At 40.7% G+C, this 20,361-nt stretch overlaps 1 protein-coding gene across 2 annotated transcripts in view; it reads left to right on the top strand.

The window, feature by feature from the left end:
* Positions 1-20,361, top strand: part of CNTNAP2 (contactin associated protein 2) — a 1,581,556-nt gene that overhangs the window by 743,388 nt on the left and 817,807 nt on the right. For both annotated transcript variants that reach the window (XM_063452116.1, XM_063452115.1), the window contains exons 7-8: positions 7,840-7,983; positions 12,238-12,502. In XM_063452116.1, coding sequence (XP_063308186.1) covers positions 7,840-7,983; positions 12,238-12,502 — 409 coding nt within the window. The remainder of the gene's footprint in view (positions 1-7,839; positions 7,984-12,237; positions 12,503-20,361) is intronic.

Below are 20,361 nucleotides of genomic sequence, written 5' to 3'. Positions count from 1 at the left end.
GAATTCCATGCTGCAAGATAGCATCGTCTGGTTCCTGGTACCCATGAGTCCCATAAGAGGTCTCGAGCCGTCTGCGATAGGTCCTCGGTCTGCCAAGCTCCCCTGAAAGAGTCCAAGCTACTAAAGTGAGGCGTCCTTCCAGAATGAGGGGATGGAAGTTCCCTCGCGGGTCTATGAGGAGTGTCGGATAGGATGGTATGAGGAGGGGATCCTCGTAGGATGATGCTAGAAGGTCCGGAAACCATGGTTGACTCTGCCATAGGGGAGCTATGAGGAGCAGAGACCCGCGTTGCGTCTTCAGGTACGTCTTTGCCACCATGGCAAATGGGGGAAAGGTGTAAGTTCCCCTGGGCGGCCAAGGTTGTAGAAAGGCATCTACGGCTTTGCTCTCTGGATCCGGTAGCCAGCTGAAGTTCTCGTCCGTCTGCCTGTTGTTGCGAGATGCGAAGAGGTCTAGGTGGAGGGGGCCTCTCCTCATCGAGAGGCGATGGAATATCGTTGGGTCCAGTCTCCAGTCGCTGTAGTCCTGCCAATGGCGAGAGAACCAGTCCGCTGTTAGATTTGTCTCTCCCGGGAGATATTCTGCCATGAGGGAGATTTTCCGGGGTAGGCAGACCTCGAATATTTATTTCGTAATCTCTGAGAGGAGTCTGGACCAGGCCCCTCCCAGTCTGTTGATGTAATGGACCGCTGAGACATTGTCCATCCGGAGGAGGATGCAGCAGTTGGTCCGGTTCCTTGCTAGGCTGCGAATTGCGAAAGACCCCGCTAGGAGTTCTAGGCAGTTGATGTGGAGTTTGAGTTCCTGGGAAGTCCAAGTGCCTCCCGTCGAACTGCCATCGCAGGTGGCGCCCCATCCCCAGAGGCTGGCGTCTGATTCCAAGTCCATGTCGGGTGTGTTCCCGAAGATGGCTCGGCCGTTCCACGCTTCCATGCTGTACAGCCACCATCCGAGTTCGTCTTTGACTTCCGCCGTCACCGGCACCGTTTGGTCGTACGAAGGGTTCTGGCGGAGGAAGGAAGCCTTCAGGCGCTGCATCGCTCTGTAGTGGAGTGGACCCGGGAATATCGCCTGGATAGATGCGGATAGCAGGCCCACGATCCGAGCTAGGCTGCAGAGTGGAATGTTGTGGCAGCGAATGGCTCTGCGTATTTCCTTCTTGATGGCTGTGATCTTTGAGGTCGGGAGCCGTAGTGTGCTGGTCTTGGAGTCTATCTTCTGGGCTGGGGATACTTCTGACTTTTGAAAATTCACCACGAAACCCAGGGACGTGAGGAGTCGGGTGGTATATTGTGTGTGTTGCGTTAGACTGTACCTGTGTCAGGATCGGGACAGGGATCCAACACGCAGAGTACAAACAGGAGAAGTTACGTATACCGGACCTTAGAATGGCCGGACTAACGTAAGGAGTAAGCAAAGAATGGTCTAGAGACAAGCCGAGGTCGAGGGAACGAGAGAGCAGGTAAACGAGAGACAAGCCGGGTCAAAAGGGTAACAGAGGTAAGCAGAGTAGAATAAACAAGCCGAATAAGAACCAAAGAGACAAATAGAGGTAAGAGCGCTGAGTGACTAGACTAGCTAGAACCACGACAGGGCAATGAACCAATACACAAAACCTCATTATATACCCTGGTTCCAAATAGATGATCACGCCCCCGACGAGTCCTGATTCGAGCTCAGGACTGATTGACAGGTCGGAACGGCTAATCGTCATGACGTCGGCTACAGAGCCGCGTCATAAAAGGAGGCGGATCAGAGGCGTCCGGCGTGTAAACGGCCGAGAGGACCGCGAGGAACGAGTGAGTCAGTTCCTCTGAGAGGACGGAATTCTCAGTATCTCACCTCCTCTGAGGTAGAGACAACAGGTACCCTGACAACCTGTCTGAGGAAAACAGTAGCAGGTCATCCAGGTAGATAATGCACCGAATTCCTTGAGTGCGTAGTCGAGAGACTACTGGCTTCAGTAGTTTGATGAAGCACCACGGTGCTGAGCTGAGGCCGAAGGGGAGGCATGTGAACTGCCAGGGGCGACCTTGCCATCGGAATCTGAGGAACTGTCGGCAGGATGTATGGACGGGTACCAATAGGTATTCGTCCTTGAGGTCCAATCTTGTGAACCAGTCCCCTTCTTGGAGCAGATCCCTTAGAAGATGGATGCCTTCCATCTTGAAATGTCTGTACATTATGAAAGCGTTGAGCCTCCTTAGGTTTATAATCGGCTGGAAGTCTCCGGATTTCTTCTTCACTAGAAAGATGTTGCTGAAGAAGCCGTTTTGGTTGTGGGCGAGCTCTATCGCTCCTTTGGCCCTGAGTTCCCGTAGTTTGCCATCGATTAGGTGGAGATCCTCCTTGGAGCACCGAATGGGGTGCGGAGGGGCGGTCTGGGACGGGGTTTCCACGAAATCTATGATGTAGCCTCGGACCGTCTGGAGGACCCATGCGTCCGTGGAGATGGTTGTCCAGTTCTGAAAAGACAGAGCAATACGGCCTGCAGTATATGGGGTTAGTGGACATTGTGACATCATGCTGCTTACCTGTGGGGAAGCGTGTCCTGCCACGGCTACGAGGTCCTCTGCCTCTGTCTGCTCCTCGGGTGTAGGAGAAGGGTTGTCTGAAACCCACTTCCGGGTAGAAGGGTTGGGGTCTGTGTGAGCGGGGGCCGGAAGGCCAAAAACGGCTGGCTGCTTGGCCCCTGTAGCGGCCAGCCCTTCCAAAAACACCCCTACTGGGGTGGCCCCTGAAAACCCTCTTCATTGAGGTTTGGGCCTTATTTAGCGAGGTGAAAATGTTGACATGTTTATTCAGCTCTTTGAGGAAGGCTTCCCCAAATAATTTGCCCTGTGCAAGCGGTCCCAACTCCTTGGTGCCCAATTCCACCAGCTTTCCGTCAATACGGAGCAGCGCTGCTTTACGCCTCTCAGAGGAGAGGGCCACGTTGGTGTTACCAAAAAAACAGAAGCACCTCTGTGCCCATTCTCTTATATCGTGTGCCCACTCTTTAACCATGCTGGTATCAAATTCATCAGCCCATGTAAAAGCATCGTCCGCCAAAAACATGATGCGGGACAGTGGACCAATAGAGTCAAGGAGTTTGTCTTGAACTCCGTGGAAACCCTTTTCCACCCCTCTCCTGGGGTCACGGCCACCCCGAGACATGAACGTGTTCATGACCTGGTCAAATTCGGGGGTCTGAGCCACGTGGTCGGGAAGGGAAGGGCGAGGGCATTCAGAACGTAGTCGGTTGCGTACCGTTTTGTCCAGGGGCTTTCGTAGCCAACGGTGCATAAATTTGGAGAGATGGTCGGGAGGGGTCCAGTCCCCCGAACGTGGGTGTCGTATATTGCGAGGGTCGAATAGACGTTGCCCCGTGGGGTCCAGAATGGCTTCCCCTTCTTCTTGGACCGGTGTGGGGTCATCCGGCAATTGAATGTCGTCCAAGAAGGTGCCTTGCAGAAGACCCGAATGGGATCCCGTGTCCGAACCCCAATCGTTGTCTTGATCGGAATCTGCAGCCTGCCACTCGTCCAACACGGCCATGGAGCGAGTGTGTTCTTCCCCCTCGTCCGAGGAGTAGTGGGCCGGAGTGGGTGGGGCTGGCCTGTGGCATTTAGAAGGTGCCTTGCCTTTGCCCGGGTTATCACTTCTTTCCTTGCCCTTCCAGTGGCGTTTGCTGGGCCGAGTGTCGGCCTGGGTATGGGATTCTGAGGCCTCAGAATCATAGTCATGGCCTTGGGCTGTTGTGACTTTTTTAGTCTGATCGGCAGTTGCCGTCATAACCCTGGATATTGCTTTTTCCATAGAGGCGGAGATGGCTTCCGCAATCATGGTTTGGAAGTCCACAGGGTTTTGGGGTGTATCCATCATGAAAGGAGTAGGGCCGCTGTAATAGCTGAAGCACAGAAAAAAATTGGGTTAGGGGTCTGTCCCAGTTAGTGAAAAGGGTACCCGCAGTACCCAAGTAACCCCAGCAGGGTAAATTAGCTATATGTTAAATAAAATGAAGTGTAATATGCACCCCAGCAGGGTGAGTATGAAAATACTGGTAATAAAAACACTAGTTTCCCCAGCAGGGAATATTGGGATTTTCCTCTGGGCCACAACCAGGTATATACAGGGCTGTCTTTAATATGGATTGGACCCTGGGCAAACATTTGCTTGAACCCTGTCGTCCCCTACCTGTTATGCAATCATGCCCCCCACCCCAACGCAGAGGCGGACGTAAAGTAGAGAGGGCTCTGGTGCATGAATTATTTTGGGCAAGAGGGGGCAAAAGGTAGATCCCCATCTGTCATGCAACTCCAAAATGCTTTGACAGCTGGGGCGCTACCATTTTCCCATGCATGTAGGGTTGTATTTAGCACTGAGCAGTATTTGTGTGTTTGAGTGTAATCATGTTTTTGTATGGAGTATGTTTGTGTGAATGTAGGGGTGTTTTTGTATGTGGAGATGGCATTTAAATGCAAGTATGCATTTATGTGTAGTGTTTTATGAATACACTGGTGTGTTTTATATATAATTTTGTTGTTTAAAAAAAAGAGGTGTGTTTATATGTAGTATTGAAGTTTGAATGCAGGTGTGTATTTGCGTGTAGTGTTGAATGCTGAGATGTATGCACAAATACACATGCACTGTCACAAACACACACACACACACACATACACACACAGAAACACTTGCAGATACAAAGATATACACAATCATACAGATGCAGCTATACAGACACATTTACACACACTGACACACACACATGCAGACACACAACCTGGCACACATGCAGACACACAGATGCACACACTGACACACATGCAGATACACTGACAACATACAGATACACAGACACACACAATGACAACATACAGACACACAGATACATAACCTGACAAATGCAGATACACACATTGGCTACATACAGATACATGCACAGGTATACACACTGGCACACACACAGATACATACATACATACTGACAACATACATGTAATGGACCGTTTCAGCAGACAAGGGGTTAAAATCCGTTTAGGCGATAATCCCCTTTTCACAGACTGGCACAGCTACTGTAAAATCACCAAAACTCACAAATTGGATATAAGTGAATGCATCAAACTCCCGAACTGCATACAAGGGAATAAGGTAGCACTCTAAACTCCCGAACTGGAACCTCACGAATAGCTGCTAGCAGACGAACAGGAAAAGCTCCCAAGCGGCTTACACTCCTGGCAGTCAGTCCCTATCAGCATACAGTGAATCCCCCCAAGAACGAGACAAGGCTCCGTGTTGAGGGTCAAGCAGTGGTCTGTTTATTGAGGGCTACCTGCCCCTGTATTTATGCAGGTCTTCCACCTGGTGGACACTCCCCTTGGTGGACCAAATGGAAGACTGTAACACAGACAGACATGTACCACATTACAGACTCACAGAAGCAAAATATCCTCACAATGCATCCTGGCTTCCTCCCTTCTGCCCTGGAGATAATTACTTTTTATACATTAAACACAGACATGTAACATATCCCCAGATAGCTCAGGTCTGAGTGCACATTATTAGGGGAATGGCACTCAGACCACACGAATACGGTTTAATCGCCATGGAGCCAAAGTCTTTAATCACACGAATAGGCTCCATGGCATAGCTATCTGGGTTACCACAAATTCACATGAAACAAAATACCGAATGAACGGCTGTTCGGCTACATCCCCACGAATAGGAACCAGGAGACGGATGGCTCAGCGGTGTTCGTGCAAATAAGTGTCCGTTTATAGTTCCATAGTTTAGGTGCCGAACACCGCTGGCCGTACGGTACTTGTAAAATGGCCGCCGCCACGTGTTCGGTCAACGAACAAAGACCACCCTGCCTTCGTCAATTAAGCTGCGGTTAACCGCAGCTTCAGGGTGGTCAATTGGCGGCACACTCCAGCTCCCAGGGGGTCGTGCAATCGTTAGTTTGTTCGGTAGATAAAATCTACCGAACACCCCGGCAGAAAAGGCACGAATAAGCCTTTCTGCAGGGAAAATAAGTCTTTTAAACTCTGGTCCATAGTCCAAAGGCAGCAGGCGGGCAACTAGGCTCCTCCAATGCAATGTGGCGAGATTGGTCATACATACATACTGACACACAGACATACATACATACTGACACACAGACATACATACATACTGACAGACAGACAGACATACATACTGACACACACAGACATACATACATACTGACACACACAGACATACATACATACTGACACATACATACTGACAGACATACTGACACACACACACAGACATACAAACTGACAGACAGACATACTGACACACAGACAGACATACACACTGACACACAGACAAACATACTGACACACACACACACATACTGACAGACAGACAAACATACTGACACACACACTGACACACAGACAAACATACTGACACACACACAGACAGACACTCTTCAGTTTCCTACCTTTGAAAGAGGCTTCCTTCCCTGGGGTCCAGTGTGCTGGCTGGGGTAGTTGGGAGTCTGGCTCTGCTTGCTCCCCCTCCTCACTGGATCCTGGCTCAGCAGCCTCCCGCGCGGCCCGATGTTTGTGAGGTGGGAGGAAGTGATTCGCGGACGTCACTTAAAGGGCCACAGCGCCGACCGGATCCCTGCTGGAACATGCTCACTGGGTGGCCCTAAGGGTATGGGCCACCCGGTGGGCCCCCTTAGTGTGCGGGCCCCGGTGCAGCCGCAATACTAGCACCGCAGGCCCATTAGGTAGGGAAATATAAAAAAAAATAATAATAATAAAAAAAAATATTGCAGGCAGCGGGGCCCACGGGGCAGCTGCTTTGGGCCCCCCATGAGTAACTGGGCCCAGGGCAGCTGCCCCGTTTGCCCCTCCTTAAAGACGGCCCTGGGTATATATATGCATAAATATATATAGGTGGCACGAAATCCACCTGATAGCAGCGGTAATAAGTATAGGGCTTCACCCTGTGAGAAGTATCAGTGCACAAAAGCACCAGAAGTCAGTTGACAAAAGTAATTATGGGGATGCACCCCAAGCACAGGTTAGTAACTGTATCTTAGATAAGACTGACCTGGGGACCCCTGTCTGATCGCGTCCGGTTACTGTGTGTACGGGCGCCGGAATGAGGAGACCGCAATGCTCCCAAGATGGCGGCCGTGGATCTCGCGAGACGCGAGATCCAAGATGGCCGCCGGAGGAGCGGGAAAAAACGGTTTCCCGCCGTGCGGTACAGTGAATGCGGCTGAGAAGCCGCGAGGAGGAAAAGGGGGGTGGAGGGTGAGCGTTACCCTCGGTGGATATGAAAGACAGTCGGTCCGACGGCGGAGAAAGCCGGCGGACCGAGAGACGAAATAGGAGAAAAGGGAAAAAAGGCTCCCCAAAGAGCGCAGCCCCAAGGGGGGCAGCTGAAATGAAGGTAGAAAGTATAAGGCAAATAAAGAAACTACCATATAAATAAAAATACAGTATTATAAAATACACATATATATTATAAATAAAAATACAGTATTATAAAATACACATATATATATAATACAAATAGAGAAAAAGGGAAGAGCCAAAAACTCTGACCTGTCTGATGATGGAGCAGTAAAGAGGGGGAGGAGCCTCATTGCTGTGAATACTATACCTCCTACTTTCTTTTGATTGGTTAATGTTTTCACCTTTTCTTTACTGCTATGTGAGTTAGTAAAGAGAGTTTATGCAAAATATGAAGCCTCCTGTCATGTTGTAAAATTACAAAATACGTGAAATATGTTGTGAACTTCATTCTATGAACTTATCCTGTTCTGTAAAACCTTGCCCATATTATTTTATTTTTATCTGTTGTACTTACAGATGACCTTTGGAGGCATGCCATTTTCCGGAAAGCCAAGCTCAAGTGGCAAAAAGTATTTCAAGGGATGTATGGAAAGCATTAACTACAATGGAAATAACATTACCGACCTTGCTAGGAGAAGGAAGATGGATCCTTATAATGTGGTAAGTGCAAAATTGACTTGCACTTACAAAGGATTATTCAGCATTTGCTGTAATGTGTTCACTTGTTATTGCAAAGAAAATATTTTTTAAAGAAATTACTTAAAATTCCACAATAACATAAATACGCAGGTTTCTTATAGTGCTTTAAATTATAAGATATCTAATAAAATAAACATGTTATGTATTATGGCTCTGCACAATTTGTAAGGTTTTTGTGCCACAAAGCAAAAATGAATAAAAAACTTAAATGCCAAGACTTCTCAGGTTCAAGCGGTCAAGTGGAATCTCCAGATTATAAGTAGTAAAAAGAATAAAATGTCTGAAAGTGGGATGATCAGGGTGAATGTCACTTTTTCAAAAGTTTAATCAAACTGCTGTTTACTCAGCTATGTATCTAATCACTTTAGCTTAAAAATAACCACTTGTTAAATAGCTCTGTAGAGAAAACTATAAATAAAAAAACCTCTGAATTTAACTCTTGAGCCACCTGAGGAGGTACGTTTTAAAAAAAAATTTAATACAAAAATAACTAAATAAATACATTTAAAATAAAAAAAAATATATATAGCCCCCTGACTAATGTGAAATGGCATCAAAACACCAAGCAAGTCACCAGGCAGCTCCCTTGGATGAGTAGGTCATGTGGCTTGGGGTGTTCTTGGGATAGGTCATGTGGCTAAGAGCCATAATTGCCAAAGGGAGGGTATAGTACTTAAAAGTTAGTCATTTAGGGTCTGGTCATCTTTTGACCCTATTTGAGGTAGGGTTGAATGATGACCAGTCATCTGAACCTAGGATTAAATGATGGTGGGGTTAAGTGTAGCACTAACATCAGACTATTTGGGCATCTACTAAAAAGGGTATTAGAATATGACATTCCCTTGATCTGTTAATATTTTGTTGAAGGGCTTTGGGACCCCTTAGCCCCTTAATTATATAACCCTACAGAACATCACTTAGAGGTTGTAGGAAGAGGTGGGGGTATCAGCCATGTAAATTTGTCTTTTATAAAGGTCCAAAATACAGCAGTAACAAACTGGTGAAATAATTGCTGGAAAGTAATGCTGTCAAGAGTTGCAGTAAAATTACGTTTCCTCTTTAAGTTATGAATACATAAAATGCATTCACCTGATACTTGTTGTCCTCACTTATGTCAATTTACTATATTTTAATAAAAAATGTGGAAAAATGTGACATAAAATCTATATGTAAAAATTTAAACACAGTTTATAAAGGAAAACATCTAACAATATAACACCATATGTACATAAAGATTTAGTAAATTCAGCCTGGTTTTCTCGCATACACTTGTTTTTAGGCACTCCTTGCATATGCAGTTTATCTTTAACCATAAACTGTCCATTATATTGTATGGTGTCTGCTATAGCATTGTTAGATAAAGGACTTGATGACTATTGTCAATCCCCATTGAATTTCCACAGTGTTTTACAATAAAATATATTATTTACATGGTAGATGCCCGTTTTTCCTTTTTCTAAACATAATTTAGCGCAAAATATTTTACTGATACATCAACTTAAAATATACAAATAAATGAAACCTCACTGAAATGGTCTAGCAATACCATTTATTGTAAAGCAAGGACAGGAAAATAGTTGTATTTAGAGCAATAAAAAGCACCAACAGAATTGTATCAGTAGCTGGTTCTGTAATTTATACAGTAATTACTCCATATTTCCAAAGTAAAATTAAACATTCTTGGATGGCTGCAAGCCAGCTATTCCTAAATTTTTAGAAGCACTTTCATTGATGATATAAACTCTGCAATAATGTGCAATCCTTCACTTGGAAATAAACAGGGCAAGATTATAGTGTGGCTAGAAACTGTTTTAGTTATCACTTGCTTGCTTAAGAGTCGGTAGAGACATGATTACTCAACTGAATGGTTAGCTGCCAACAAATATTTGGCAGATGGTGTTTCATAGAATTAAATACAAAACAAATAGTTGTATATAGTTGGATTTAAGTATTTATATTATTGCAATAATGCATTAAATACACAGTTTTTCATTATGATTGCTTGCCCCTTAGGAAAAAACATAATGAGAAAAAAATAAACTGAAAAATAAGAAAAATAAATAATTAATAAAAAAATTATATATTTTTTTTTAGCCTCTGTGCAACCAGCGTATTGCATATATCCAATGAGAAGAGATATGCAGTCGTAGGTCTTAATCCAAGTGATATTTATGCAATGATATTCATCAAAATATTACGTCCCGATCAACGTTTCGACCCCTCGGGTTCTTTTTCAAGATCAAAAATATAGTGTAAATTACAAGTTTAAATACAAATTTTGGTATCACTAGATATCACTTGGATTAAGACCGACGAGTGCACCTCTCTACTCATGTAGCTTTGCGACTTCAAGTATTTATATATACAGTTGCAAGAAAAAATATGTGAACCCTTTGGAATGATATGGATTTCTGCACAAATTGGTCATAAAATGTGATCTGATCATCATCTAAGTCACAACAATAGACAATCACAGTCTGCTTAAACTAATCACACACAAAGAATGAAATGTTGCCATGTTTTTATTGAACACACCATGTAAACATTCACAGTGCAGGTGGAAAAAGTATGTGAACCCTTGGATTTAATAACTGGTTGAACCTCCTTTGGCAGCAATAACTTCAACCAAACGTTTCCTGTAGTTGCAGATCAGACGTGCACAACGGTCAGGAGTAATTCTTGACCATTCCTCTTTACAGAACTGTTTCAGTTCAGCAAGATTCTTGGGATGTCTGGTGTGGATTGCTTTCTTGAGGTCATGCTACAGCATCTCAATCGAGTTGAGGTCAGGACTCTGACTGGGCCACTTCAGAAGGCGTATTTCCTTCTGTTTAAGCCATTCTGTTGTTGATTTACTTCTATGCTTTGGGTCATTGTCCTGTTGCAACGTCCATCTTCTGTTGAGCTTCAGCTGGTAGACGGATGGCCTTAAGTTCTCCTGCAAAATGTCTGGATAAACTTGGGAATTAATTTTTCCTTCGATGATAGCAATCCGTCCAGGCCCTGACGCAGCAAAGCAGCCCCAAACCATGATGTCCCCACCACCATACTTCACAGTTGGGATGAGGTTTTGATGTTGGTGTGCTGTGCCTCTTTTTCGCCACACAGTGTTGTGTGTTTCTTCCAAACAACTCAACTTTGGTTTCATCTGTCCACAGAATATTTTGCCAGTACTGCTGTGGAACATCCAGGTGCTCTTGTGCAGACTGTAAACATGCAGCAATGTTTTGTTTGGACAGCAGTGGCTTCCTCTGTGGTATCCTCCCATGAAATCCATTCTTGTTTAGTGTTTTACTTATTGTAGATTCGCTAACAGGGATGTTAGCATTTGCCAGTGACTTTTGTAAGTCTTTAGCTGACACTCTAGGATTCTTCTTCACCTCATTGAGCAGTCTGCGCTATGCTCTTGCAGTCATCTTTACAGGACGGCCACTCCTAGGGAGAGTAGCAGCAGTGCTGAACATTCTCCATTTATAGACAATATGTCTTACCGTGGACTGATGAACAGCAAGGCTTTTGGAGATACTTTTATAACCCTTTCCAGCTTTATGCAAGTCAACAATTCTTAATTGTAGGTCTTCTGAGAGCTCTTTTGTGCGAAGCATCATTCATATCATGCAATGCTTCTTGTGAAAAGCAAACCCAGAACTGGTGTGTGTTTTTTTTTATAGGGCAGGGCAGCTGTAACCAACACCTCCAATCTCATCTCATTGATTGGACTCCAGATGGCTGACATCTCACTCCAATTAGCTCTTGGAGATGTCATTAGTCTAGGGGTTCACACACTTTTTCCACCTGAACTGTGAATGTTTACATGGTGTGTTCAAAAAAAACATGGCAACATTTCATTATTTGTGTGTTATTAGTTTAAGCAGACTGTGATTGTCTATTGTTGTGACTCAGATCACATTGTATGACCAATTTGTGCAGAAATCCATATCATTCCAAAGGGTTCACATACTTTTTCTTGCAACTGTAAATAGTATTTTATATTACCTAACATACTATATAGTATTATGTTCAATACCACATATGCAGTGTAAAGAATATTAAAGTTCTCCCATTGTTGTACAAAGTGTTTAATATAGAAGTAGAAATTCCAGTTAAACATATTCAGTCTCAGTTTCCTTCAAAAACAATGCCATTTTAAATATTTTTTTATGGAAATAAACTCTGCAATCTGCTTATTCAGAATATAATCTATATTCATTTCAGGCAAATCTTAGTTTTACCTGTGTGGAATCCCGCTCAGTATCAGTCTTCTTCAACGCTACCAGTTTCTTGGAGGTCCAAGGGCGTCCTGGTGAAGATCTGTTGTCTGTGAATTTTCAGTTTCGCACTTGGAATCCAAGTGGGCTCCTTCTCTTTAACACATTTTATGATGAACTAGGAAATCTAGAAATTGACCTAACTGAAGGAAAAATCACTGTTCATATCAACATGACCAAGATAAAGAAGAACCGAATTGATATCTCTTCAGGTAGGATATATTCCTATTAAAATATATTATCCAGCCAATGCATTATTATTTTTTTTTTTAATCTTTCATGTGAGAAAGTTAACCATTTATTACAGGACTTACTTTGCAGATTAAAACTCATACATACGTGCAATCTAAAACAAATAATGCATTCTGAATTAAATATGTGGTACTTTCATAATAACAATTAATGCCAATTTCAACTAACATTAGTGAAACAACAGCTACCAACTAGTCCCATAGTTATGAAAGGTCAAAGTTGTTTAATGAATAACAGCAGACTGTTTGTCCATGAACATATCTCTTGAATTGTAGATTAGACTAGGAAGAATTGAGAAGGGGGGATCCTTGTAATCACTGCAATTTTAGATGACTCCTTGCTGCCACCAAAACTATAATTTTAGCATTTTATTTGGCAGAGAGGGACCCCAGCTGAGAAGACAGAAATACCCAAACATCAAGCTGGATGTCCACCAAAGGTTTTCTAAAAAAAAATCCATCATGTGGCTACCAGCACTAATTAAGTTGAGAACACGATGACCAGATTTTCCTCATTGCCTTACCAATCTCCAACATAGATATGTGGTAGTTTTGCACATAAGATACAATTGTTTCACACGCTTATAAGTTTGCTCCTGCACGTTGATATTAATGGACACTTTAGAAAAAGTGTTCCAGATTTTATCCCAGTCTGTGTCTTCCCTATGTACCCTGCCCAGCAACCAGCATCAGGATGACCCATACTATCCAAAATATGGAATACAGGTATTGATAAAGAATTAATATGAGTGAGGGTTGGAATTTGTCACAGAGTAATTTTTTTACCACATGTATTTGTGTTAAACTCATTATTTGGTTTTAGAGATGAAAATGTCAGTTGCACCAATGGACAGTGCTCACACAGCATATGATTATTTTTATTATAAGTTTTATTATTTATAAATCACCAATACATTATGCAGAACTGTACATAGATAAAATTTGTACAAGCAAAAAAGACAAACAGTTAAAATACAACTAAGACAATACAAAATGTGACAAACTTTCAATCTAGATCAGTGGTTCTCAAACCAGTCCTCATGGCCCACCAACAGTCCAGGATTTATGTATTTCCCTGTTTTATTCCAATGGAGATACTAACAAACACTGGACTGTTGGTGGGTCTTGAGAACTGGTTTGAGAAACGCTGATCTAGATTATGTATTTCTCTTTATACAAGTGTTGATCTGTATCCATGCCTTCTCAATACAGAAGTGTCTGCATGATAGTCCTTAAAGAAAGAAAAAGTTCATATGGTTGGATGCCATAAGTAAGGGAAAGTCTGCAAGTTCAGGCTTACTGTATCACAGAGGACTGCAAAACATTAATGCATAGCAGAGGTCTAGTGAATTTGTTTAGTCATAAAAATAACTTAAATTTGGGACCATCAGTAGTGACCTCCACCACCACTGATCTATCAGAGCGTGCCACACTACTAGCTGACTAATTAACAAATTGAATAAAGTAAGCTGCAATGTATGCACAGTTACCCATAACTTGCTGCTTCAGATAAAGGCATCACTTTGTTTTAAAAGTGGTGAATGTCTTCTCTAACCAAAAAAAATCAAAAGGCTTAAGAAAAATCAATTGCAATGATTTTGCTACAACACTTAACATAATTTCTTTGATCATTGGTCTAATATTTTGAAGAAGGGTCAGGGAATCAGGAGTGGAGTCAGGTGTATATTTTCTGCTATAATTCCCACAGTGAAAATAGCCCATTCTTCCGTTATAACTGAAACATGCTGAAAGATCAAATGAATGTGAGAGAAAAGATGGTGCCAGTTCTAAATCTGATCTAGCCCATCAGTCTATGTTTTGTATATATAGAGTGAGATCATCATATAATGCTTAGGACCATGAATATATCAATTATCAAGTGAGTATGTGCAGAAGAGTAAAACTTGTAATGTTGGGAAGAGGAGCATGTTTTAATCATTACATAAATACAGGATGTGATTGATTTGCAAGTGAAGTGCATAATTCAAGTGAATTTGTCAATTCTTAAATGTTGATGCAACTGAAGGTATCTGTCATAACTTAATTTGAAAAATTATTCTTCCCAATAACATTTTTTACCTCTTTTGTACAAAATGATGACTGGGTCTTAAACTTTCAGCAGGAAATGTGAACAGAATGGAGGTGAACTCAATATTTGCAACAACAAAAAAAGGCAAAGGAACACAAAGCTTCAGATATAAAATATCTCCAATTTTTCCCTTATGTTATCTGAAAAATAAAACACATGAAGTTACATTTATACAGTAGGTCTACCTTAATGCTTACAAAAAAAACATAAATTTAATGAATTTAAAATGTAAATTAAAGCTTTATATTCTAAATTAAATATGTGCTCATATCTTGATAGTTAAGAGGAAACCTAGTGGCAGCCATTTGCCCGATGGTGAATAGCTCTAACTGATGCACAGACATTTCCTTGCTCATTACACAGATAAGAAAAGTTGATAGATAGTGCCATCTGGCACTTTAATAGTTCAAAATTAAATAGTTGCAAGGTTTCCAATCATATGCATGCATACAGCCAACACAAATGATGATGTTCTGTTTCCCAGCAAGGTGTCTACTAATCAGAAAATAGACTTCAGGGATAATTTTCTAAATAAATGATGATTGCATCTCAGACCAACTTGGCCCCAATTCCCCATCCAACAAGCAGATTAGTGAGCTCTCATCTTTTGACTTTTGACCTCCAGAGAAATTCAACTGAGCTGCGTTGATTGTGACATTTCCCAAAGTTCAGTAATTCAAGGCAACCGTTAATTTGTTTTCCCTTGCTATAGTTCAATGAGCAAGCTGTTCCCAAAATAATTCAAATGAATTTTCATACAGTTATATTCTATCCTATCTAGCGTGAATTTAAGTGGATAAACTCCTCTATGTTAGTCTAAATTTTGACAGCCTGATCGGAAGAAAGACAGACATACAGACGGATAGATAGATACAGAGATAGATAGATAGACAGACAGACATTTGTCTACATGGAAGAATGGTGACTTAATATGGATTGCACTCGATCAAAGATAAGTCTTTGTTCTCTCAAAGCAGAACTGTCCCTTGAGTTTAACAAAGTTTTCAACTGTAAAGCAAAAGACTGAATTTGCAGCTGCATATTCTGAAATGACACAGTTTTATGGGCCTTCAGCACTTTCTCATGAAAATTTCAGTTTGTCTGGGATCAGAAATTGAATTCCTTTGCCTTGAGCTTATATGTCTCCCCTTAGTTAACGTCTTATTGTTAATCCTGCAGATCAAGGCCAAATCATTCTATATGTCCTGTCAACTGAAAACGTATTCGAAATTTGAGATATGGACATCTTTTTGTCACATAAATCTGTATCAGATAAATCTACCTGCTGCCACAAGGCAGCCTGTAGCCCTTGGGAATCCTTTGCGTGGATCATATTGTCATAAGCAAATCAAGTTCATATATATGTCAGCCTTTAGATGTAAAAAAGTCTTGGGAGGGAAATTAATGTTAGTAAGAATATTGAAAATAAATTTGCATTAGAATTACAGCAGTAAACTTTTTTACTTTGCTTTTTTTCTTTATGGCGTAAAATATATGTTGTATAGGTGCAACAAATACATACATGTAATCGATACAACATATGATATTGCATAAGGGTTAGACATACATTGATATAACATTTATAAATATATATATATATATAAATACATATATATATTCATACATTCTCTACTATATATATATATATATATATATATATATATATATATATATATATATATATATATACTGAGAAAGAGCAGCATTTTGATTATCACCATAAAAAAATGTTTGCATTCTTGATCAGCATTTGTGTTTTTTGACATTTTACCCATGTGTCCCTTTAAGGGTAGCTTGGTGGATCACGGGCAGAACACCCTAGAAATAAAACTGCAATACTTTTGAAAAATAAAGTAAATTCAACTAGAATTCAAGTTTAATGAGCATCTTTAACCTGCCAATCATAAGATAGCCAACACTAAAAAAAATGTGATACTACTATTTCACTACTAAAAACATTTGCAAATGCTAAAACACAGCTTATATTTAATACAATTGGGGATTTGGAAATCTAACTGCCCACATGCATTGTGGTATTATTTAAAATATAAAAGCACATGGGTTTTAAAGACTAGTGAGTAAATAAAATACTTGAGGGGATAATATGAGATATGATTTGCTGGGTATAACGTGGAAAAGGGTTATTAGTGCAATCAATGTGGTTTTATGAATTATCGATTTTTCCAAAATAACTTCAAGCATAGTTTCCATAAAGAATAAAGTTAAAACATAGCCCTAGAGGAACACAATTAGATTTTATGAAGGCATTTATGATGGAACCAAGCAGAGGCTAGACAATTGATTGATTTCTAGGTGTGGAGTTTAATATAAATAAAGAACCAAAGGTTGCTACATGTAGAAAAGTACTCTGATATAGTATAAGTGACATAATTGTCTCATGCCATGTGTTAAAATACAGGCAAACACATGTGGGGGGACAAACAACCTAATGCGTTTTGTGCAACAGCACTTTTATAAAGGCAGCCTCTCCACTTTGAAATTCTGTCTTATATCAGTAGTTGATTTCCTGTTTTCCTCTTTATAATGAGTCAAGTTCTGTTGTGAAATGCCCTCAGTCTGTATAAGGACATATGTTTTCTAGGCCCGGTTTGCATTTTATGACTTTAGGGCTTATTTGGAAGGTGTGCTTTATTTTTCGCCTCTACGTTGTTCTTATTTCTGAAATTATCCTTAAAATTATCTAAAAAGTACTTTAAGATTGGCGGAAAATAAAAAGAAGTGAAACTGAATCATTTTCTGGTAGAAAAAATGCCAAAAGATTGATGAATCTGTTGCATCACCAAAAAAACTGGTATATATTCAAAAACTAGAAAAGAAGCAACAGACACATAAAAAAATCAGATAGATGTATTAAAATCTGTCAAAACAGTACTACTTTGCTGAAATATGCAAATGAAAATAATGTCTATCTTTACAGACAGAGGTTTTATAGAGTTATAGCGTTCCCTCGAAAACTCATGTATAAGACCATAAAATCAATCCGTAGTCATAACGTGCTTATTACAAATATAAATACAGAGTTACAAATATATTTTGGGTAACCTGGGAGACACAGTCTTTTTTATATCCTATATGTAGGTCACTTTCCTTTGAAATGTCAGTTACTGTAGAATTTGCATTACTGTGGAGTTAGAAATAAATTAGAAATAAACAAATATTATTTTGAATAGGAAAATTTAAATACATCATGAATGTTTTTAAATAGCTGTGATTTAAACATGATTGGTGCACACATCTATGTCTTAGAAAATATGATGCAATTCATAGTTTTCATAATTTTTAATTACTGTATGTGGGAACTTATAAAACAGTATGTGTTTTATAAAACATGTGCATACATTGTTTTGAGGAAAAATACCCATAACACCTATTGTGATTGGTCGATAGGTTAAAAAACCAAAAACACTTTTGCAGTCAAATAAAATCAGTACTTAACCACTGTGCACAATTTGATACATGTATAGAAAGTGTGAAAAAGAGGAATTTAAAATAAGGGAAATAAAGAATGGGATAAAAATAGAGAGAGAGAAGAAGTGAATATAGAGAAAAAGGAATGTTGTTATTGCTAAGTAGGGAAAGGTAATTTAAAATGTGTAAAATAAATACATATACATTTAGGAATGTGGATTTTAATATCAGTTAGACTGATAATGTTTGGTTAAAAGTATAGGTTATTTTTGGCAGTACATTTTTTTTTAAATGTAAATGTTACAATTATTGGTATTTATATAGCGCCAACTTATTTCGCAGTGCTTTACAGTATTCTGAATGGGGGGAGATTTAACAATAAATGAGACATGTACAAAATGATAAAGCAACAATATGTAGCTAAGAACCCTGCTCAAACAAGCTTACAGTCTAGAAGAGGTGGGGTATAAAAACACAATAGGGAAGAAAATTGGACAGCAAACAAACAAGGTGGAACAGTAGCAGAACTAGAGGTGAGAGTGGAGTATGGCTCTTTAGGAGAGAGCAAGAGACAGATTTGTGACATAAAAGTTACACTGGTAGGCCATCAGCATTTCTGAACAGATGGGCTTTGAGAGACTTTTTAAATGATTAAAGACTAGGGGAGAGTCTGATAGGGGTAGGCAGGCAGGCCATTCCAAAGGAAAGGAGCTGCCCGTGAGAAGTCCTGCAAGTGTGAGTTAGCATTAAGGGTGCGAGCAGCGGACAGGAGGTGGTTACAGGCAAATCAGAAAGACAGAGAAGTGGCATATCTATGAATCAGTGAGGAAATGTAACAGGGGTTAGAATTGTTAAGGGCTATATAGGAAAGGGATAGCATTTTAACCCCTTAAGGACCAAACTTCTGGAATAAAAGGGAATCATGACATGTCATGTGTCCTTAAGGGGTTAAACTGACACCTATGGGATACATGAAGCCAGTGTAAAGATGGGCGAGGTATGGGAAGAGCGACAGGTGTAAAAGATCAGCCTGGTGGCAGCATTCATTACTGATTGTAGCGGGTCAATTCGGCTTCTGAGGAGACCAACTAGGAGAGAATTACAGTAATCCATACAAGACATTTCCATAGCATGAACAAGGTCGGGCAAAGTTTTTTAGGTGGAATCGACAGGTATTGGCAACATATTGGATATGAGGTGCAAATGTGAGGCCAGGATCAAAAATAACACAAAAACAACAAGCTTGCAAGGGTGGACCGATGCAAGGACCATCAACTTGAAGGGAAAGAGAATGAAGATTTTTAGCATTATGAGGAGGAAAAAAAAATCTGTTTTAGAGAGATTGAGTTTCAGAAAGTGGAAGGACATCCAAGCAGAGATTGAAGAAAGGAAAGTGGTAACACATTGTAGGACAGTGGGGGATTGTTCAGGGGAGGAGAGATATATCTGGGTGTCATCGGTATACAAGTATCCAACAGAATCCATATGAATTAATGAGCTTGCCGAAAGAGGCAGTATAAAGAGAGAACAGAAGCGGTCCAAGAACAGATCCTTGGGGTACACGAACTGAGACCGGAGGAGGGGAGGAGGTGTCATTGAAAAAATGAAACACTAAGCAAGCTTTGAGAGAGATAGGAGGAGTACCACGAGAGGACAGTGTCACAAAGACCAAAGGGATTGAAGAGTTTGAAGAAGGAGGGCATGATCAACATTGTCAAAAGTAGCAGAAAGGTCGAAAAGAATGAGCATGGAGTAGTGTTAATGATGAGTTTATTATTTTACTATTTTTGCTTTTTACTGTTTTACAATTTCTGTTTTCCAATTTTTACATAATGAAAATAATATTAAGCCTGTCATGACAATATCAGTTTAAACAATGATATTTCAAACAGCAATGAGTATATCAATATATGTTAAGGAAACAATAAAAACAATAACAGCACACTTGCAGGAATAGAGAGAAAACAGCGAACACCAGATCTGACATATACACATATGGATATAGCACACTTTTTAGCATTTGAGAGAGTACTGTTGCAGTTCCATTGCACACGTGGTATCCCAAAATTTCATAATGCATTTTACCCTAACCTAGGATTCCTCAGATGTCTCTATCCACCCCACACCCCACTCATGATGTTAAACCTGTGATCTTGACTCTTACTCCACCTCTAGGTTTGTAAATTTGAATGGTGGGTTATCCTTTGTGCAATCAATCTTCCTATGGACTTTCAGTCATACTTAAAGTCTGAGAGGCTTTGGGTGTATCACAAACAAGGGGCATATATACACAAGTATATTA

Source organism: Pelobates fuscus, chromosome 4 (genome assembly GCF_036172605.1).
Source record: "Pelobates fuscus isolate aPelFus1 chromosome 4, aPelFus1.pri, whole genome shotgun sequence".
In the NCBI taxonomy this organism is placed as follows: domain Eukaryota; kingdom Metazoa; phylum Chordata; class Amphibia; order Anura; family Pelobatidae; genus Pelobates; species Pelobates fuscus.
The sequence above is the reverse complement of the archived record's forward strand: the minus strand, read 5'-3'. Positions and strand labels throughout refer to the sequence as shown.